The sequence below is a fragment of the Candida oxycetoniae genome (assembly GCF_023343755.2).
Source record: "Candida oxycetoniae strain CBS 10844 chromosome Unknown scaffold24, whole genome shotgun sequence".
Classification (NCBI taxonomy): domain Eukaryota; kingdom Fungi; phylum Ascomycota; class Pichiomycetes; order Serinales; family Debaryomycetaceae; genus Lodderomyces; species Lodderomyces oxycetoniae.
In genome coordinates this window covers 100,390-122,394 of record NW_026055446.1, presented here as the reverse complement: position 1 = coordinate 122,394, position 22,005 = coordinate 100,390, and the positions used below count along the sequence as shown (strand labels likewise).

Genomic DNA, 22,005 nt, shown 5'->3' with positions numbered 1-22,005 from the left:
GAGCCGAAGGTGATTTGGTAGTAATGGAGAATTAATAGAGCTGTACGCGATTTGGTAGTAATAGAGAATTGACAGAGCTAATGGCGATGCTGGTGAAATAGAGTAAAGCTGTAGGCGATTTGATAGAGCTGTAGACAATTTGATAGAGCTGTAGGCGATTTGGTAGTAATGGAGAATAAGGTGATAACATATTCGAGCACTGGCATCGTCTTCAACTTTGCTATTCTATCGAGCAGAGCGAGATAGTGTTGTAACAAACTACAAAGTGTCGGTGGCAGCTATAAAGTGTTGCTACAAAGTGTTGCTAATATGCTCCATTATCTCGCTCTGCTCCACTAGTTTCTACACTTCTATTCAACTAGTTTCGCTCTATTAGGCTAGCTAGTCAGTGTTGCTCCACTCACTCGCACTGCTCGATAGTATCGATAATATTGGTGACAGTCAGTGTTGCTTAACAGTGCTGCTCCACTATCTCGCTCCGCTCGATAGTGTTGCTCGATAGTGTCGCTCGATAGTGTCGATTGGAAATCGAAAAACGAGTACTTTTTTTCATTTTTACCTCTTTTTTAAATTTGACCCTCGTAAATGTTTTTTTTTTTAGTGAAAAGTTCCCAAAATGGTAGTAGTGCCAATTTGGGAACAAAATTGCTTAAAATTTTTAGATAGTTTTTCAATGACAAATTTATCAATTTTTACTCTTTTTTGGTATTCTTTTTCCCGACACTATTGAGCGACACTATCGACACTTTGTAGCGATACTAGTAATGACACTATCGAGCAAAGTGAAATAGTGGAGAAACACCTAGTAGCTTGTTACGACACTATCGAGCAGAGCGAGATAGTGTCATAAGGCAGTAAATGAGTGGTAGTAGCTAAAGTTGCAGTCAAATAAGTCGCAGTAAAAAGTAAGTGGTAGTGCTCTAATGCAGTGGCTCAGTGATATTGCTAAGTGATATTGCTCAGTGATATTGCTCAGTGATATTGCTAAGTGATATTGCTCAGTGATATTCTAAGTGATATTGCTCTGTGGTTAGTGATTACTGCTGCTCCACTATCTCGCTTCGCTCGATAGTGTCGATAGTGTCGATAGTGTCGATAGTATCCTAAAACGGCAACTCTTTCTGCGGCTCAAACAGATTCTCTTTTTTTCCTTTTGGCCTTTTTGAAAAAAGACTACAAGAGTCAAGGTATACAAATAAAGAGTAAGATTACCAAGATAGACAAGTATGGGTGACCCGTTGGCCGATTTCACCAATTTGTCTCAAGATGAGTTTGAACCTGAGCAGTATGTAAACTCTCAAAATCAAGAAACGCAGCAAGAAGAAGAGGCACAACAAGCACAACAAGCCGAAGAAGATATAGAGTTACCCCAAGATCATGAATTACTTGAAGCTGCCGAGTATCCACAGAGGACCGCTGAAGATGATAATGGAACGAGTGGTTATGCATCTCGCGTAGATGATCAACAGGAAGAGCAGGTCCCTAGCTCCGTACAGGTAGACGAGAAGGTGAAGAAAGAGGATGAGCATCAAGAGGAGGAAGATGAGCATCAAGAAGATGTCGATGAGGAGGAAGTCATCAAGTCTCTAAAAGCTAAGAAGCTCGATGAGAATCAAATTGAACACACGCAAAAGAAGCTAATTAGAAAACCTAAACCTCCCATTCATCAAGTTGAAGAAATGGAGCAAGACTATGATGATTTCCCCTCTAGCGAAAAGCCAGCAGACAGCCGTGAACCAAGTCAAAGGAAAAGAATGGAACTAGAAGAAAGGATGACAGCAGCTATGACGAAAGTGAGCACTAGGAGGAAAAGAGTAGACGAAGACGATTTAGAGCAAATTGACGACAAAAGAGTACAAGACCTTAAGGACGAAATGATTGCAGCAGCCAATGCCGACGTGGAGAAGAACATAAGAGGAGAAATAGCTACTGAAAAATTGAAGATGTTGGACGTGGTAATGAACGTTTTATCGAGAGCTGATATGGCGATAGCAATATTGGATAACAACTTGTTGGACGCAATTAGGACATGGCTTGAACCATTACCCGATGCCAGTATGCCCGCTTATCAAATTCAAAAAGACCTTATATCAGCCTTGGAAAATTTACCCATAAAAACGGAACATTTGACAGCTTCAAGTATAGGTAAGGTTCTTGTGTTTTACCAAAGATCCAAAAGAACAGAACCACAATTGAAAAAAATCGTAGACAGATTGATTGGAGATTGGACAAGACCGCTTTTGAACAAATCTGATTCTTATAGGGACAGAACAATTCAGTTTGGTGAATACAATAAAACAAGATTTGCAAATCAACTATCGAGACCAAGTAAAAAGAAAGAGAGCAAAACATTGTACGAACAAAATGCAGAAAGGAGGAAAAGAGCAGCTATTCCAACTGCAAGAACTGCAGCTTACAAAATCGCTCCAAGAGTCGATAAGAGTTTATTAATGAGACAAGCTGGTAGAGGTGCTGGTTATAATGAGGGATTCAAGAAATTGAACCAAAAATTATCCACAATGAGTACCAAAAGAAAAGCTGTTAAAAAAGGTGGTCCATCTATTGAAGGCAGGGATTTGAGTATTTAGAGTCAAAGAAAAATGAGCTAAATAGGAACTTCTAATTGTTTGCATAATCTCTTTCACATAAATAGAGAAGGAGAGAAGGAGAGAGGGAGACAAAAGAGAAACACTCACCCCCTCTCTTTCTCTCTCTCTCTTTCCCAGAGCTGTTTAAACAATGCTAATTTTTCCTCATTTCATTATATATATTGATTAAATGGAGTATAAAATTACATGCAAGCAATAAACCACCAAACCCATGTGCTTATGATCTTGGTTTTTCCTTCTTTTCCTTCCATAAAGCCAATAATGAGACACCAGAGACTTTGACAACCTTGAATCTGACACCTGGAATATCACCCTTAGCTTTACCTCTTCTACCGAAACCGGCTAAAAGAACTTCATCGTTTTCGTCGACAAAATTTAAACAACCGTCATTTGGCACGAAGGCAGTAACTCTCTTACCGTTCTTGATTAATTGAACTCTGACACATTTTCTAATAGCTGAGTTTGGTTGTTTTGACTCGACACCGATTTTTTCCAAAACAATTCCCTTAGCGTGAGATGAGCCTCCAAATGGTGAAGACTTAAATGCTGTTCCCAATAATCTGGCCTTATAAGCCTGATCTGCCCACCTGTTGTTTCTTCTGTGAACTCTCAACTTTCTGGCGGAGTTAAGTCCTCTTGGTTTACCTTTTCCCATACTTGTATTATCTTGATATCTAGTTGACGAATTGAAGCAAGTGAAAGGTTCCAGAGTCTGAAAAAAAAATTAAAGAAAAATTTGTATGCGTTTGCTTTGTGTATACATGTGGTAGCGTAGTATAGATAATTACTCTATGTCAGATGGCCTCATTCTATATTGTGGGCGTGCTTTGATTTTTGTATGGTGGGCGGGAGGGGCGCGCGCCGCCGACTGCCATTTTTTTCTTTTTTCTTTGATAGAGGGTATTACCCTAGTAACAATACAAGACACGTGATATACAAAACCAGATTTTAGGGAGATTTGTTTGTTATTGTTCCCCCTCTCTTACTCTCTTACTCTCTTCCCTCTCCTCACTCTCCTCACTCTCCTCACTCTTACTCTATCTCTTCTCTCTCCCAAACCATAAAGGTCTTAGATTGTTTTACTTAAATTGTTTTACTTAAATTGTTTTTCTTAAATTGTTTTACTTAGATTGTTTTACTAAAATTGTTTTACTTAGATTGTTTTACTTGGATTGTTTTATTATATGCTGTAGGCTACTTGGTATTACACGCTACATGTTACTTGTGACTATATGCTAGATGCTACTTGTCCAAGTTTAACCCATTAAGTTGGTCGTCCAACTTTGCCCTCCTCTCCTTCTTACGTCTTGCGTTTCTTGACTTTTCGTCATTTGCATGTTTTTGACCAATATAATCATTTAGTGTTTCCTCATCTTGATAAACCAATTCATCAAAATTACCTCTGTCAACATTGCTTCCATAAGAAAATTCGTTTTCAGGCTCTTTTAGAATGTCTCTTATTGACTCATTAATTAATAGCTGACTATGCAATCCAAAGCTGAAACACCATTTCAAAAATCTTAATCTGATATAAAGATACCATGTATTGATTTTGAGCAGTTTATATTTTGACAATTTTATACTTGTAGTGTCTGTTGTAGAATCCAAAAGTTCAATACCCTCCGTTGTTCTCTTATATACCTGATCTCTCTTCGCCTTATTTGTGTATATATCAATAGTGTTCAAAATGTTTCTAAACACTGAACTCACTTGCTTTTTGTCCTTTTTGGAAACTTTCTTTGATGACATATTGAGTAGTCTCAGTAATATCGTCTTCAACGATTCTTGTTCGTAGTATGGTGCATTGATATTATAATCAGGATCATCATCACCATCATCATCTGCTGCTGCTGCTGCTGCTGCTGCACCTTCTCCCCCGCCTACTCCCCCATAATCATACAACTCATAAATCACACCAATACTTCTACCAGCTGCTTTGGCAATATCTCTATTCTCATCATTGTCCAAAAGTGGTTCCAATTTCAACATCAAATCCTCCTCAATTTCATTTAGAAATTCTCCTTTGCGCATTAGTGTTATCAAACAGCCTACTCCGTGGATAGCTGCTACGGCAACTGATGCTTCTGCTGACACTTTTGCATTTGCTTCACTCACTAATCTTTTATCCAAGTTTTTGTCTGTGATAAAAGTAGCATGTTCCCTGTCGCCAGTATCGACTTCTTTTTGAAGAGACGTGGCACTGGCACTATATCCTTCGGCTACTTCCATCAACATGCTTACCCTATCATCAACTCCGAAGCTCGAGGAGCCGTGATATAGTATTAGTGTAAGCACAGTAAACCCCATAATGACGCATGCTTTATTCTCAGCAGTGATTATGCTATTTGTTGGCTCTGTAATCAAATGCTCAATGTTGCCGAGTAAATCATTGCTTACTAGGCTGCCAAATTCCTCGATATCACTGCATATCAATGCAACCAAGGATCGATACATGTACAAGAATTCGATTTCACTTCTATAATTGCCGCTTGTAAACTGGCTAATTAAACTTGCCACAACATCTTGATCGACGTAATTATTCCTATTCCCTGCATTCTCTTCATTATACAAAAGCAATGGTTTGGACACAATAATCTTGTACAATTGGGCCAATAACAATTCTCGAGAGTGCGAGCTGATATCTGCTCTTGAGAAGGTCAACGAGGTAATAATATCTTTGATATTAGAATTCTCCTGTATTCGTCTATTATTCAATTGACGCGCTTCATATTGTCTTCTATCACCAGCACTTATTCGGTCTTCTTTGGCCAATTCGCCCATATCTTGTTGGTTCAAATTAGACAACTTTTCACGCAAAATCTCCTCGATCCTAATCAAGTCATTTTCTTCATGGTCGTTCTCGTTATCCGAATCGTCTGCCGACCTAATAGGCGTCCGCGAAGCTGAAGCCGATTGGGCCCGAGACGAAGAACCGGAAAGGGACCCTTTGTATAACGCTCTAGATGACATTGAAGAAGGTCAAGGAAGGAAGGAAGGAAGGAAAAAAAACCAAGTTATAAAATGAAAACTATTCAGAGAAGAAGAGGAAAAAAAGGCGCTTTAGTAGAAAAAAAGGTGTTTTTATGAAAAAAAAGTTGTTTATTGGTTATGATGGTAAAACTTTTCATTTATTTGCTTTTAAATTTAAAATGAGGTTTTATTATTTGATGATCAATTTTCAAATACATTTTAGTTATACATTAAAGTACATTTAAAAATAATAACCATGAATTTGTAGAGTATGTATTACTATAATACCATGATACTCAAGTTTATCTTGCTCTGCTCGACTAGTCTCATATCTTTTATTAGAATTACGAGATAGAGATGAAAGAGAAATGGAAACTGAAATTAAAGGGTAATGGAAACTGAAATAAAAGGGTAATGGAAACTGAAATAAAAGGGTAATGAAAAGTGAAATGCTGGGGTAATCATACCATATGAGTTTGTTGCACAAAAATTGAAGCTATTTAGTCGATTGCTCTATACATTAAGTAACCACTAGCTTGTTTTTTTAACGATGCAATCAAACCCATGGGTTAGATTGTATTGTCATACTATGATATTGGTGAGAGTGCAACTACTAGTGTACTCTGCTACTCTTTACTCTGCTACTCTGCTACTCTACTGTCTATTCTTTTTTCTTGCATAGAGTTAGTTTACCTTTGGAGAGTTAGTTTACCTTTGCAGCGTTAGTTTACCCTTGCAGAGTTAGTTTACATCTGCAGAGTAGTTTTACATCTGCAGAGACAATATTACTACCCAAATACGGCTATTCTATAGTCATAACCATTTTGTGGATCTTGATTTTGACACCAATCAAGGCGTGAATAATAATTTTTTTTCATTTAATGACATCATAGTGAAGATAAAACAATAGCGAGAAGATAGATTGAAAGAAAGAAAGGAAAAAGGTTTATCCTAGAAGGAGAAAGGTTTAAAGTAGAGAGGTTTATCCTAGAAGGAGAGAGGTTTAAAGGAGAGAGGTTTATCCCAGAAAGGCGAGTTTGTTTAATAGCTTTAATAGCTTTGGCTTAAGGCGTTTGCTTTGTTATGTTTTCTTGAAACTGTGTATAGATAAGATAGTGTTAGTTTCTTATATGGAAGATTCTTAACCGAGCAAAATTCTTGACAACAAAAACTCAACGACTTTGCTTCTATAGAAAAGTATGCGACTCTGGAAATAAGACACTGGAATAAGATACGACATTTATATAGTATGTTATTTATATAATATGTTTAGTAGGATTAAAATATATAGTACAAGCATTGTATTGTTATACAAGATATCACTAGACAAGATAGTATCGATAAGATCACTACACTAGATAAGAATCACTACAATAGACAAGAATCACTACAATAGACAAGAACCACTACAATAGACAAGAATCACTACAATAGACAAGATAAAATTACTACACTAGACAAGATTCTCTATCGAGTGCTCTCTCTCTGTTGACTGCTCTCTGTTGACTGCTCTCTGTTGACTGCTCTCTTTCTCTGTTGACTGCTCGATAGTGTCGATAGTGTCGGTGGCAGCTAGTGTGCTCCACTATCTCGCTCTGCTCGATAGTGTCGATAGTGGCTAGTTTGAATCGTTACATAACTTTTCATTTGCTTCAATTTCGTATTTGACTCAGACAAGATTACTGTACTCTTATTTTATTTACAACTTGATTCTTTAGCACTCTTATTTTAATGATTCTTTAGCACTCTTATTCCAATCACAACTTCTCTTAAGCACTCCTATTCCAATTACAGCTTCTTCTTAAGCACTCCTATCCCAATTACAGCTTCTTCTTGAGCACCCCTATCCCAATCACAGCTTCTTCCTGAGCACCCCTCTATCCCAATAATAGCTTCAATTTTGAGCACCCCTCTATCCAAATCATAGCTTCAATTTTGAGCACTCCTTCCCCCCCCCTATCCCAATTACAACTTGGTTCTGCTTCATTATTAGGTACACCCTTATTGACAGGATCTGCTAATCCCGAAATCAACAGGTACGTTTAAAGCGAGAGGTGTTATACACTATTAAAATATTCCCGAATTCAGAGGTTATCCCCAAAAGAGAGGTTTATTATTTTGATTTTTTTTCGCCCCAACAGGAAACCTCTCATCCTTTGTCTTTGATTGTCAACCCTTCTTCATCATTTGATCAAGCTGCATAAACATATACACTCATTTAGATAATGAACACCATTTTCGTTTCATAATAAATCTAAAAGTCATATCTTGCAACTTTCATTCACCCTTTTTTTTTTAAAAGAAACATTTTGGTTGGTTGGTTGAAGCTTTCCATTTTCTATTTCATTTTATGACTGAGCTATATTTTCTACGCCACGGCGAACGAATAGACCACGCTTTGAAGAAGGATCCACAGGCGACCCCTTTATTGGATGACTACAAGCTGTATGACCCTTCCTTGGCCACTTCGGCAATACCGCAGTTGAAACTGGTGGTGGACGATATATGTGCAACCACAGAGGCATTTCAAGACCAGGAATCATCATTACGAAAAAACGTGTATATACACTTTAGTCCCTATCTCCGGTGTTGCCAAAGTGCAGATATTGTCATAACAGAGTTGAAGTCCAAGTTTGCTGAAAAGTTTGGCAATTATAAAGTGAGATTCCAGTTATTGGGTGATTTCGCCCTAAGTGAATGGGTCCACCCGAATATGGAAAATAAACCTCCATTTGTTGATTCAAACGATGCCTATAATATGTACACTCCCAATTTGAAGACGCTAAAGAATAAGAACGCTTGCTCGAATTTCCGTCCTACTGTTACCTTGGGCCAGTATAATGGTCCAAACTTATCCTTTAAGGAGTACCAACTGCGATGTAAAGAGTATTTCCAGAAATTGTTGGCCACTTATGACAAACCATTGTACATTAAAAATAAGGACATTATAATCGTCATCTCGCACGGGTACATGATCAATAACTTTATGTCGTTTTTCACAAGCCACCCAATATTTCAGGAGATTCCTGAAGCAAAGATAAATTTCGCCAAGAGGGTGAAGAAGGAAGAACTTAGTATTGCTGATGATAATGATGATGATGATGATGATGATGAGTTTAATCCAGCAAATTATACATGGCGTATGGAAAAGGACGCTTTAGGATTATCGCAAGAAAGTGATCTGGGCGATATGACTTTAAACTTGGAATCAGATATAGTATATTACAAGACAAACTTTATAAAAAAGAATGATTTACTTGAAAAGCCAAAAGAGCAGGAGCAGCAACAGCAGCGGCAGCAGCAGCAACAGCAGCAAAATCTGCTGTTACTGCTGCTGGTGCAGCGGCGCATTCCCCAAGAATATAAGCCCAGAGCTTCATTCAAAATTGAATCAACATCTGCGTCACATAGTATTAATGGGAAGCCGCCAACAATGCATAATTATCTTTGCCCTGCTGCCAAAAACTGGATACCTGGACAAAAGCATTTCAAAATCAAGGCAGATTTCAAGGAAAAAATCATTAATGATGAGTCCTTTAGAAGAAACTTTTCCATAACGAACCCGCCTTTGAAACAAATAAGTCCTGATGTGTCACCCAACTCGGCACCAAGTAATTACAATTCAGTAATTGATTTGTCGAAAATCATGAGCAATGAATCGCTTCAGCCTATCAAGTTGAAATACTCAAACACATCGGATATACCGATTCACAAAATAAATTCTCGAGTAAACTCCCAAGTAAATCTCAATCAGGGGTATAAACAAACACCACCACCATCGTCATCATCGGCATCGGCAGAAAACTCGATGACGGATTTGCCGAAATATGTTTCTTTCTTGCAAAACAGGCACAGGTCAAGCTCGAACCCTAATGCTCCTGTTGTCATTGCGCCTTTCACAAAGGATTCTTATTTTCCACAAGTAATAAACAGAGTGAAATCGAATGATTCTGAAATGTCAATTGATCTTCCTAGTGACCAGAGCTGTGACGAATTAGACATAATTGACGAAAAATCCGAGCCGTCATTCACCTCAGCTGCTTCGGCAGCGCCCAGAGCATCACCGTTGGATACCTTAAATAGAGCCAGGTCGTTGAACAAAAAAACGGTTAACAATCCTTTACTAGTATCATATCAGAAAAGGTCTCAGCAGAATTTCCTGACTATGCTAAGCAAGTTACCATACTCATCTGGTTCAGCGGCAGCAGCATCAGCTTCAAACGAGGAACAGGAGAGGAGTGCCGTGGATGGGAATGAAGCAGATAACGATGATGATGATGAGGAGGAGGATCGCCGTGGAGAAGAAGACGACGACGATGATGATGATAAAGGAAGTGATAGTTCTACTGATGTCAGTAGCGAGGAGCAAAACTTTTCACTAAAGTTTAGGAACCGTTCGTATAGTGATCAACAAAAAGGTCACCGACTGCGCGGCGGTACGTCAAAACAAGATGCTTATAAGCGCAAGACATTGGCGGATGAGAAAAACAAGCAAACACTCGAGACTTTTCCAAACTATTCAAGGACCCTGAAACCTGAAACAAAGAAGGGAGAACCTATGTTTTACAATTTCGAAACAGACGATAGTGATCTCGAGGATGATTCTTACAAATCTGCATCACATTATAAAGGACTGGAGTCTACAAGGAGTAAAGATGACTATATGTGGTTCGGTGGTAATAGAAACTAACAAACTGTCATCACCATCACCATCGCCACCACTAAATGCTTCTACCTTGCCCGAATCTTCCCATCTTCTCTTTAGACAATTGTATACTACACTCTATAAACCCCATTCTCTTGAATAAAGAAGTTACAGTAGGAAAAAAAAACTCAAGTGAAAAATTCACTAATAACCAAATAGGAAAAGATAAGGATAAGGATATACAAGGGCGTAGGAAGGGTATGGAAGCTTAAGACGTGCTTAGCTGTCCCTGTCATTGTAATTGAACGATAACCATGACCGGTACCGCGTTTCAGAACGACTCTGGCATACATAGAACCAGGGTCTTGACGACATTTGGTCTTATCAAAGATTTATCGCAGGCGATTATAGTCAAGATATGTTATTTAGAATGCACCAAAGAACATCTTTCTTTGACATCGCTATCGGAGAAGTTTGAGGATCCATCAGTATTCAAGCGACTATCCAATGTGTATCGATACTCCGACTTGTTTGTCAAGGTTGAGGTTTTCGACGGTAAGAATAATAATCGGATTAGTATTCCTATACAAACTTCATACAAATCGTTTTACAACAAGCGACGAATATGGAACCAGTATCTTGAATTGGCTATTAATTATAGTCAGGTCAGCGTTGACTCCTATTTGAAGTTTACCTTGCTCGAGATTGTTGATACAAAACCAATGGTTTTTGGTGTCGGGTACTTGACTTTGTTCAATATGGAATCTGCAACCTTGAGAGCAGGGTCGCAGAAATTACCTATATTCCGTGGGAAAGTTGCAGATAACACAGTGGCTGAAAAGTTGAACTACGGTAGTTTGGTAGGATTGACTCAATTGGAGCAAAATTTAATCAAGTACGAAAATGGCGAGTTTCCCAGAATACACTGGCTAGATAAATTGTCCTTGCCCAAAGTACAAGCAGAACAACAAGTTAATCGAGACTATGACTACTACTTATACGTTGAGTTGCCAAACTTCAAGTTCCCCTTTGTTTACTCTGACATAACTTATAACGTCCCTGCTGTGGAGTATTCAAATGTTTCAAGCAAAGCAGCAATGCCACCACCGAGTAAAGTGTTGAACGCAATAGACATTCCAGCTTCTTCTTCACCTTCACTGAATCCAAAAATAATGAAGATCCATGATCCCGATTTTGACATTACTGCTAAGTATACAGCAAACTTGAACAACAATAACAGCAATAACATCAACAACATCAGCAACATCAATAACATCAACAACATCAACAATATGAGTAACAATGTGCTAGACCCAATTGAGCTAAAGTTTCACAAATTGGAAAGAAACATAAATAATAATTCAATCATTGATAAAGATTTGAAACCTACGCCACAATTGAGAGATGAGTTATTGAAAATCTTGATAAAGCCTTCCAATGCCGAACTTTCAGATAACGAAAAGAATTTGTTATGGCGGTTTAGATATTACTTTAGTAAGAATAACTCAAATGACTCCAGCTCAAAATCGGCTACTTCCAAATCCTTTTTACCGAAATTTTTAAAATCAATAAATTGGGAAAACGATTATGAGTTGAACCACACATTTAAGGAGATTTTACCGTTGTATTGGAATGTGGACAAATTGCAAATAGGAGATGCTTTGGAGCTTTTGGACAGTTATTTCAACCCTCAGATTTTGGCCAAAACTGCTGCGTATTCGGAAGACACAAATGCTTCAAGAAATGATTACACACTGAAGGATGAAGAGTCTAAATACAAAAAGATTTTCAATAATGTTTCATATTTAAGAAAATTAGCAGTTGAAAGATTGAAACTAGCTAGCAGTGAAGAGTTGTTGCTTTATCTTTTACAACTTGTACAAGCATTGAAACATGAAGCTTTAATTTTTGAAGAGTTTTACGGAGAGAACTCAAATGAAGGGTTGAGTGAAGAGCAGTTTGCCAAGTTGCCCTTGGCTAATTTCTTAATTGAATCTGCCGTGGAAAATGAAAATTTGGGTAATTTTTTTTACTGGTATGTCAAGGTTGAAAATGAGGATAAACTAAGCAGTGGTGTACCGACCAATGGTTCTGCACCGCCTAATATATTCTCCAAGACTTTAAACAAGTACATTGGGTTATTAAAGATTCACTGTAATGAACACAAGTTGCCATATTATAAACATCTCAAACGGCAAATATGGTTTATTAAGAAATTAACCAGCTTGGTTGAGCTTTTGCGAGTATCATTTAAAAAGAATGAGGCAACGATTCGAAAAGTTGATTTTTTGAGAGAGTATTTATCAACATCTTCTAATGAGTTATTGAAGTTTCCCGAACCGTTCCCGCTCCCACTAGACCCTTCAATAATGATATGCGGGTGTTATCCTCAAGAATCCTCAGTGTTTAAGTCGTCTTTAGCGCCACTAAAGATTACTTTAAAAACGATTGAGAGCAAAAAGGGACAAACTTCGCAAATTTTTGGTAAAAAGACAACAAAATACGGCAAATACCCATTAATGTTTAAAATCGGAGACGATTTGAGACAAGATCAATTAGTTATTCAAATAATTAATCTAATGGATCAATTGTTGAAGAATGAAAATTTAGATTTGAAGTTGACTCCTTATAAGATTTTAGCAACAAGTCCCGTTGCTGGGTTGATTCAGTTTGTTCCAAATGAGACCCTTGATTATATTTTATCGAATTACACTCAAGTTACTTTATCAGAAGCTCAAACGAATAATAGGGACAACACTCAAGTTGCTGCGCCAGTTACCTCCACTTTTGCTAGTAACGGGATCCTTAACTATTTGAAACTACATAGTCGAGACCAACAACCAAATGAGCCCGTATCGAAAAGTGTTTTGCATTCCAGTGCAACAACAACAACAACAAGAGATATTTTAGTACAACAGCCAAAACAAGCTGTTTCTTCAGATCTAGGAGTATCTCCAATATTAATGGATAACTATGTCAAGTCTTGTGCAGGATATTGTGTTATTACATATATTCTCGGTGTAGGGGATCGACACTTGGATAACTTGTTATTATCACCTAATGGGAAATTTTGGCATGCTGATTTTGGATACATTCTTGGACGAGACCCCAAACCATTCCCACCATTGATGAAATTACCAATACAAGTCATTGATGGAATGGGTGGTTTACATCATGAGAACTACAATATCTTTAAAAGTTATTGTTTTATTACTTATACAGCATTGAGAAAGAACAGCAACTTGATATTGAACTTGTTTCAATTGATGTTGAAGGCCAATATTCCCGATATACAAGCTGATCCATCAAGAGCTATTGAAAAAGTTCAAGAGAAGTTTTGTTTACAAATGACAGAAGAGGAAGCTATATTGCACTTTCAGAATCTAATCAATGACAGTGTGAGTGCTTTTTTGCCAGTTGTTATCGACAGGTTGCATAGTTTGGCTCAATATTGGAGAGCATAAATGGCATTGAAAAGTGGCCCTGTTCTTATTGATGCTACTAAGTCAATGAATCACGTGACATAATATATATAGACCCACACATGAACTGCGGGGGTTAGCTCGTAATTTCTTTTTATATTAGGTACAATACATTACTGCTTCTGAGACTAGTTGAGACACTATCGAGCAGAGCGAGATAGTGTCGGAGGAGGCGTAGAAACTAGTTGAGCTGAGATGTCTGCGCTTCTGAGACTAGTCGAGCAGAGAAGGACTGAGTTGAATAGCGGAGGTGCTTTCTGTGATGATATATGATCACGTGATCCTAGGACCAAGTAACGTCACGTGATATACTTGTCAAGATTCGCTAGTCAGTACTGCCCCACTATCGAGCAGAGCGAGATAGTGTAAGTAGATGGGAGAGTGCGGCAAGACGGTGTTGCTCCACTATCTCGCTCTGCTCGATAGTGGGTAGCTAGTCAGTGTTTCTCCACTATCTCGCTCTGCTCGATAGTGGGCAGCTAGTCAGTGTTTCTCCACTATCTCGCTCTGCTCGATAGTGGGCAGCTAGTCAGTGTTTCTCCACTATCTCGCTCTGCTCGATAGTGTCTTCTTTTTTTTCGCGCGAGCTGGGGCGTTAATTTTGTTCATTTTATCGCTCCCGCTTTGTTGTCCCGCCTTGTCGCGCTATCGCGCTATAGTGTCGATGGCAGCTAGTGTTGCTTTACTATCTCGCTTCGCTCGATAGTAACGATTCTTTCGATAGTAACGCTTTCCGATAGTGTACTTGTGTCTACAAAGTGTTACAACACTATCTCGCTCCGCTCGATAGTGTCCCCAACCAGCCACCTTGCCAACTGAAAAATCCGACTTTTGCTACAAATGACACAAAATCAACAAAAATTCCACAAGTGTTTACAATTTGGCTAAAAAGGGATAAATAAGTGATGAAGGTTATATGGAACGGGTTTCTTCTTCTTTCATTGTATAATCTTGCCCAACAGTACGACGTAGGACGACAGCGACAGCTCTACCGAGTACCATACGGGGTTTTACTTAATTAGACAGTTTTTTTTGTGCATTTTGATGCTTTAGCCTTGCTTTAAAAGTTGAAAAAACTGCATTTTGTCATCATCATTGAGAAAACCTTCTATAAGATACCTTCATTTTTTAGCTCGTTTTCTTTCCAGTTTAGACTTACACTATCGAGCAGAGCGAGATAGTGGAGCACACACTGACAACCAGTGGCTTTAGAATTTGACCAGACTATCGAGCAGAGCTACCCACTATCGAGCAGAGCGAGATAGTGGAGCACACACTGACAACCAGTGGTTTTAGAATTTGACCAGATTATTGGTGGGATATACATTATTGAGCAGAGCTACACTATCGAGCAGAGCGAGATAGTGGAGCACATACCAACTAGCTGCCACCGACACTCGCTTCACTCACATCCAGCAACCAACAATATTACTTTCCTTCCCTAAAAGACCAACGGTATCACTTTTCCAACGGTATTACTTTTCCAGCGGTATTGCATTTGACGTTTTTATCAGCTTACTTTGTTCATATTCTGCTTTTCCACATTTCATGTCATTGCCACCCTTACCTTTCAAAGTAAAGGCAAAGGTTTCTTGGGCAGGTGAAGAGCCAGGAGATTTAGGTTTTTTGGAAAATGAATTGATCCAGGTCTTTTCTATAGTAGATGAAAGTTGGTGGAGTGGAAAATTGAGACGAAACGGAGCAGAGGGCATTTTCCCCAAGGATTACGTTGAAATCATTGAGCAATATTCTCTACCAAACTCATCTTCAAATCTTGCATCATCGTTAGCAGCTAAACAAGATTATAGAAGTAATGGTATTGGTGCACCGCTGAAACAACATAGTGAAGGCTCCTTGCTCAACTATATGCTGGGTTCTTACAATAACTCAAGCATGTCGTATCCCTTTGAAAAACAAAAGCAGCAAGGTCTTGATGGGTACTCTGAACTAGTACGAGCTTCAAATGGTACTGATCCTACGCAAATAAAACCCACATATCCTGAACAAGAAGAATTATTAAAACAACGCGAGTTGGAGATACAGATATTGAAGCAGCAGCAGCAGCAGCAACTACAACTACAACAGCAGCAGCAGCAACAACAGCAAGAGCACTATCAAGAGAGTGGAAATGCACTAGCATCAAAGCAGTTCTCGCATCTTCCATTGCAATCTAGTCATCATCATCACTATCATCATGACAATGGACGAATGAAGCATAGCTATTCTCAACAAGCCTCTCCTTATTCAAACGTTTTATCCTATGAACAAAAAACGGGTTCCTTAGATGATTTTCGTCGTAAGGTTGCGCCAGATCAGAAAGGTGACATGTTTGAGAATAACAAGGCTAATCACTTCAGCCTCGCACCACCAGCGATATCACTGAAACAAAAGCAAAGACGCGTTCCCAAGGAGCAAGAGATATTGAAAGAGTATGAGGAAATTGCTAGAAAAAGAGCACAACTTGAATTGGAGCTACAAAAGTTGAAAAATAATGTTAATTTAAAAACCAGCTCATCACCAAATAGACAACAGAAGGATAACTTCTCAATCGACTCGTATGGAACTCATAGTGATGATTGGAAAAGAAGAGATCGTTCACGTGACGATTTGAGCAAGAAGTTGTCCAAGTTTGTAAGTGATGAAGACGATGAGGAGATAAATGGTGATGGCAATAACACCAATACCATGTTTAACTATTTAAGCCAGGAAAGATCAGGGCTTCGAACCGAGTCGCCTCCGCCTCCTGCTCCACCAAAGCATGGATTAGTTGAAAGTGTTCCCGTCTCTCCCTCGAGAATCCCTTTTAACAGTGACGATTTCAAAGTGTCTAGTGACCGAAATGTCATTATCGATGAGGAAAATTACCAAAGATTATTTATCCAGCATGAAGAATTAAAAAACTCTATTAAATCATTACAAAGTGATGTAATGAACTTGTCTGAACTAAGTGCAACCAGTGCGGGCTCTTTTTTGAAACATAAATACGAAAGGGAGTTAAAGGAGAGTCAGTTACGGTTGAAAAATATGGCAATTGGTGAACCAGAGAAAGAAACAGAATCACCAACAATTGAATTAAAATCAAATGTTATGGATTCTGTATTTGAGGATAAAAAGAAGAATGGCGGTATCTTCAAGAAGATATTGAGGAGATCGACCCAAGAAGAGCTAAATCCTATTGAAAGGAAGTTTCAGCAACAAGATGAAATTGACATGGCCACCTATAAATTGGATGTTAACAGAATGAATTCTTTGACAAGTCAAGAAAAACAAGGCAGAACCAAGCGAGTTGTTAGAAATGAAGGAAATTTAGTTGTTAAGCCGTTGGAGTACATTTCTGAAATCAATGCTAATGAAACAATAGGAGCTAAGGAGGTGGATGAGATTGATCTTGACTCAATAGCATATAAGAAAGTTGAGGCATTTGTTGCCAAGTATAGTATTACTTTTGATTTAAATGATTTCATTTCAGATCTTTCAATAAAGTTTCGACAATCAGATTTGAATAAAGTGAGGTGCATATTGTTGCACCTAGCGAAAATTCGTATTATTGAAGAATCATCATCATCAATACTGCAAGTCAAGCCCAAATTGATGGAAGTGCAACTAAAGGGGGAAGCAACAATATTTCAAATCAATTACATTTTCAAAAAAATGCTTGATGCCTTGAGGATTCCATCTGAGATAGTATTGGGGTTCTGGAAGAAACCGAACGAGTTTTATCATAACGAGCTGTATGTGATTAACCATTGCTGGCTATCGATCTTGGTCGACAACAATTTCAGGTTAATCGATATCTACAACTTTATCAATCCCTCTGTTTGCAATTTACAAAATTGCAAATACAATGAGTTTTATTTTTTATCACAGCCATTAAGTCTTGTTTCCACACATATACCATCGATTATTGACTTACAGCACGTAATGCCACCTATTGATCCTAGCATTGCCTTTTATTTACCAAGGACATACTCTGGATTTTATGGCAATCGAATTCAATTTACTAATTTTAATAATGCATTAACAAGATTGAATGATTTAGAAGTATTTGAACTAGAACTACTTTTACCTAAAGATGTTGAGTTGTTCACATTGGTCAAAACTTCTAAAGTCACCACAAATGATTTAAGTCTCTGTCAAGTGAAGTGGGTGAACCATAAGCGCGTGGCCAAAATCAAAGCTATTCTACCAGAAAACGAGTCAATTGGTGTTTTGCAAATCTTTGCTGGCGCCAAGGGGCTCCAGAAACACTTTGACAACATTCATGAACTTTCAATAGTTATTCCATTGATGCATGAGGGACAATCAAAGCAAACCAAGTTTGTTCAGAGATATCCTACAGTACAAAGTCAAAATAACGACTTGTACATTGTTAAACCACAAACGAATAAACTAATTACTAAGAACTCGTATACTTTTGAAATCGAGCAGTATCCCAGCCAGGGCATCGACGCAAGAAGCATGCAAATGGTCCAAGATTTCAAAATTGTGATTGAATCCCCTCTGGGCAAATACTTTAAACTCACAAAAGAAGAATTGGGAGTGGGATCTTGTATAACAAAACCATATGGCGTATACTCCTGTAACATCAAATGTCAAGAAGCTGGCGCATATAGAGGTCTAGTTATTGGAGATAGCGGGAATAGCTGGTACGTGTTTGCCCAATGGGAAAGCGTTAGTGTCAATTGAACACACCAACACCAACACCAACTTTAACATACCATACACACTACGAAACCACCAATGCTGGTGAAATATGTTTATATAGAAATGAATAGTCCATCGATAGACAGAATCATAGAGACTTTGTACATTCGACACTATCGAGCAGAGCGAGATAGTGGAGCATACTAACTGTCACTGACACTATCGAGCAGAGCAACAAGATAGTCAGTATTGCTCCACTATCGAGCAGGGCGAGATAGTGTCGATCGCTCTGCTCGATAGTGTCGAAGAGCACTATACAAGCTGGTCAGTGTACACCACTATCTCGCTCTGCTCGATAGTGTCGAAGAGCACTATACAAGCTAGTCAGTGTTGCTCCACTATCTCGCTCTGCTCGATAGTGTCGAAGAGCACTATACAAGCTGGTCAGTGTACACCACTATCTCGCTCTGCTCGATAGTGTCAAAGAGCACTATACAAGCTAGTCAGTGTTGCTCCACTATCTCGCTCTGCTCGATAGTGTCGATCGCTCTGCTCGATAGTGTCGATCGCCCTGGTTGATAGAGCGTTGATTTCTAGATCATAGAGACTTTGTACATTTGGTAGCGCCAATTTTTCAATTTTTCAATTTTTCAAGCGATGAGCTCCTTGGTGGTTTGGGAAGGAGGGCGGCTAGTAGTAAAGAAGGTAAAAGAGAGCAGTGGTAATAGTGACAAGTGACAAAGGGGTAAGTTGTAAGTGTGAGTAAAAATGTCCATGGCTGTAGTGCAACCAAGAGGTTCACGTTTGAGTAATGCAGCCACTGTAGCAAGTGCCAAAGTGACGTCTTGTTCTTCTTCTTCTTCTTCCTCGGAACTAGTTTCGTTTCCCTCGCTTGAGGACCAGAATAAAAGCATTCAGGATAAATACACAAAGGAACGAAAAGTAGGTGAAGGAACGTATGCTGTAGTGTATTTGGGGAAACAGCAAGTGACCAAGCGTCCCATAGCTATAAAAGAGATCAAAACGGGTCTTTTCAAAGATGGGTTGGATATGTCAGCTATTAGAGAAGTTAAGTATTTGCAAGAGTTGAAGCATCGCAACATTATAACATTAATTGATGTTTTTTCATCATCGAACAATTTAAATTTGGTATTAGACTTTCTACCGGCTGATCTTGAAGTCTTGATCAAGGATAAGAGCATTGTTTTTAAAAGCGCTGATATTAAGTCATGGATGTTAATGACACTTCGAGGTATTCATCATTGTCATCGAAACCATATACTTCATCGAGATTTAAAGCCAAATAATTTATTAATCTCACCCCTGGGAGAATTGAAAATTGCTGATTTTGGATTAGCTCGAAGTCTAGGGAACCCCAACGAGGATTTGAGCTCGAATGTAGTGACAAGATGGTATAGAGCTCCTGAGTTGTTATTTGGAGCGAAACACTATACGGAGGCAATAGACATTTGGTCAATTGGAATAATATTTGCTGAATTGATGTTGAGAATACCGTATCTTGCAGGCAAAGACGACGTTGACCAGTTAGATGTGACATTTAGAGCATATGGTACACCCACAGAACAAATATGGCCCAATGTTTCAAGTTTACCTTTATATAACGCCTTGCATATTTATCCACCACCGTCAAGACAAGAAATGCGATCGAGATTTAGTGCGGCTACTGATAAAGCATTGGATTTCTTGATTTTGTTGACTCAATTGGATCCTAGTAGGAGATGTAATTCTACTCAAGCTTTATTACATGAATATTTCACGGAAAGTCCAAGACCAACAGAACCGGAGAATTTACCAAAGAAGAAAAATAACAAGAGAGAAAATGAAGACGATGATAATTTGACAAGTTCAAATAGCGGTAATGGAACAGATACATCAAAGAAGAGAAGGATTTAGGGAGTACCTTTTCTGTTTTTTATTTCACTACCGAGCAGAGCGAGATGGTGGAGCAACACTAGCTGCTACCGGCACTTTTCCCCCTAGTCAATGTTACTCCACTTTTTTGCTTCGCTCGATAGTGTCGGTGTATCGGTGTGGTGAGTGCTGCGTAATCAGTGCTGCGTAGTCAGTGCTGCTCCACTGTCGCTCGATAGTGTCTGTCTAATCAGTGCTCCACTATCTCGCTTTGCTCGATAGTTTTTTTATTTTATTTTATTGATGATAAATATGCTTAATGTGTTCTGCAATTGCCCATGCAGCAGTTAATCCGGGACTTTCTATTCCTAAAAGATTTACAAATCCGGGGAATCCGTTTTGTTCCCGGATTATGAAATCAGCAAACTGGTTTTTGCTTTGTTCAGGAGATAAGATTTTTGGTCTGACACCGGAATAAGAAGGAGCTAAGTCATTTTGAGTAATTGCAGGGAGATAAGTTTTGATGGCATTATAAGCTGCTTCTAGATTTTGGGGATTTGGAGTGTAATCAATATCATTTGGATTTGTTGTGTTTAACCATTCCAAGTCTGGTCCAAATCTCAATTGTCCGCCAAGATCAAAAGTCAAATGAGTACCTAATGATGAGGCATTGGGGTTAGGACATGGGTATATCAATTTATCTGTTATCTTACAATCTATTGGTTTTTCTGGTGTGTAGCTGAAATAGTTTCCTTTTGCAAAGTAGTAGTTGTAGTGTTGATCCTTTGGTAGTATCATATTGGCGATTTCTGCGGCAAAAAGTCCACCAGCATTCACAACGTTATCACCAGTTATTTCAATTTCTTCCTTCTCCTCCTTTTCTCCCATGGTCTCCATAGTCACCGAGTAGTTTAGAAAACTTTTATTGTAACATATATTTTTGACTTTGGTATTCAACCCCAACGTGCCCTCATTATTTTCGAACCTACCTTGATGAAACATTACGTATTCATGAGCTGAGATAATCCCCGTTGTAGGACTTTCCAAAATCGCTGAGCTTGCTTTTATTAGTGGATACTTTTTCCTTGCCATTGATGTGGAAATGAATTTTACGGGGACATTCAATGATTTTGCGTTTTTCTCCAATTTTACCAAATACTCCTGCTCTTGTTCATTTTGGGCAACGACCCACTTTCCGCATTTCTGCAAGTCAAGCCCGTATGTGGACCAAGCATCATAGATTTTGTTCTTACCCTCAATGCAAAGTTTTGCTTTCAATGATTGTGGAGGGTAATATAAACCTGCGTGTATAACTTCGCTATTTCTTGAAGTTGTTTCTTGTCCCAATGCCGAATGTTTTTCAACCAATAGGACCTTGTTACCTTTTTGCTCTTGTAATTCGGCTGCTGTTGCTATTCCGACTATTCCTCCTCCAATTACTATGTGGGAGAAATCCGAGCTTAACCGGGAATTAGTGTGAAATAGTCGTTGTTTAAGAGCCAAGTTCATTTTTCATTGGGGAGAAAGGGTATTTATCATCATTAGCAAATGATTCGAAGAGGTGGGGGCGGGGGGAGATGGGGTTTTGAAAAATTTTTGATGGGGGGTTTGTGATTAGGAGGCTTTTTTTGGTAGCCCCTTAAAGAAATGAAATCGGTGGTTATTAAAGCTGTTTAATGGAACAGCATTGGAAGGAGCTGAATGTTGTATTCAAAGAGTTTATAACTTGAGTTTTGACTCTGAATTGCTGAGACAATATCATTTCCCATACCCGTACACTTTA

The 22,005-nt window shown here is 38.6% G+C and overlaps 8 protein-coding genes across 8 annotated transcripts; 5 read left to right on the top strand and 3 right to left on the bottom strand. All coding sequences in view use genetic code 12, as the record gives it.

The window, feature by feature from the left end:
* Positions 1 to 1,226: 1,226 nt before the first annotated feature.
* Positions 1,227 to 2,588, top strand: KGF56_002871 (uncharacterized protein; the record flags this gene model as incomplete). Its single annotated transcript, XM_049324145.1, has 1 exon — positions 1,227 to 2,588. One exon carries the CDS (start codon positions 1,227 to 1,229, stop codon positions 2,586 to 2,588), a length of 1,362 nt encoding a protein of 453 aa, XP_049180096.1.
* A 238-nt stretch (positions 2,589 to 2,826) lies between these two features.
* Positions 2,827 to 3,264, bottom strand: RPS23A (40S ribosomal protein uS12; the record flags this gene model as incomplete). Its single annotated transcript, XM_049324144.1, has 1 exon — positions 2,827 to 3,264. One exon carries the CDS (start codon positions 3,262 to 3,264, stop codon positions 2,827 to 2,829), a length of 438 nt encoding a protein of 145 aa, XP_049180095.1.
* A 587-nt stretch (positions 3,265 to 3,851) lies between these two features.
* Positions 3,852 to 5,579, bottom strand: KGF56_002869 (uncharacterized protein; the record flags this gene model as incomplete). Its single annotated transcript, XM_049324143.1, has 1 exon — positions 3,852 to 5,579. The coding sequence occupies one exon, from the start codon at positions 5,577 to 5,579 to the stop codon at positions 3,852 to 3,854; it is 1,728 nt and encodes a 575-aa protein (XP_049180094.1).
* Positions 5,580 to 7,929: 2,350 nt separating this feature from the next.
* On the top strand, positions 7,930 to 10,269 carry KGF56_002868 (uncharacterized protein; the record flags this gene model as incomplete). The annotated part of the gene is made up of 1 exon (XM_049324142.1): positions 7,930 to 10,269. One exon carries the CDS (start codon positions 7,930 to 7,932, stop codon positions 10,267 to 10,269), a length of 2,340 nt encoding a protein of 779 aa, XP_049180093.1.
* Positions 10,270 to 10,538: 269 nt separating this feature from the next.
* Positions 10,539 to 13,688, top strand: VPS34 (phosphatidylinositol 3-kinase; the record flags this gene model as incomplete). The annotated part of the gene is made up of 1 exon (XM_049324141.1): positions 10,539 to 13,688. One exon carries the CDS (start codon positions 10,539 to 10,541, stop codon positions 13,686 to 13,688), a length of 3,150 nt encoding a protein of 1,049 aa, XP_049180092.1.
* A 1,566-nt stretch (positions 13,689 to 15,254) lies between these two features.
* KGF56_002866 (uncharacterized protein) lies at positions 15,255 to 18,392 on the top strand (the record flags this gene model as incomplete). The annotated part of the gene is made up of 1 exon (XM_049324140.1): positions 15,255 to 18,392. The coding sequence occupies one exon, from the start codon at positions 15,255 to 15,257 to the stop codon at positions 18,390 to 18,392; it is 3,138 nt and encodes a 1,045-aa protein (XP_049180091.1).
* A 732-nt stretch (positions 18,393 to 19,124) lies between these two features.
* On the top strand, positions 19,125 to 20,264 carry KGF56_002865 (TFIIH complex serine/threonine-protein kinase subunit; the record flags this gene model as incomplete). The annotated part of the gene is made up of 1 exon (XM_049324139.1): positions 19,125 to 20,264. The coding sequence occupies one exon, from the start codon at positions 19,125 to 19,127 to the stop codon at positions 20,262 to 20,264; it is 1,140 nt and encodes a 379-aa protein (XP_049180090.1).
* A 255-nt stretch (positions 20,265 to 20,519) lies between these two features.
* Positions 20,520 to 21,731, bottom strand: KGF56_002864 (uncharacterized protein; the record flags this gene model as incomplete). Its single annotated transcript, XM_049324138.1, has 1 exon — positions 20,520 to 21,731. The coding sequence occupies one exon, from the start codon at positions 21,729 to 21,731 to the stop codon at positions 20,520 to 20,522; it is 1,212 nt and encodes a 403-aa protein (XP_049180089.1).
* Positions 21,732 to 22,005: the final 274 nt, after the last annotated feature.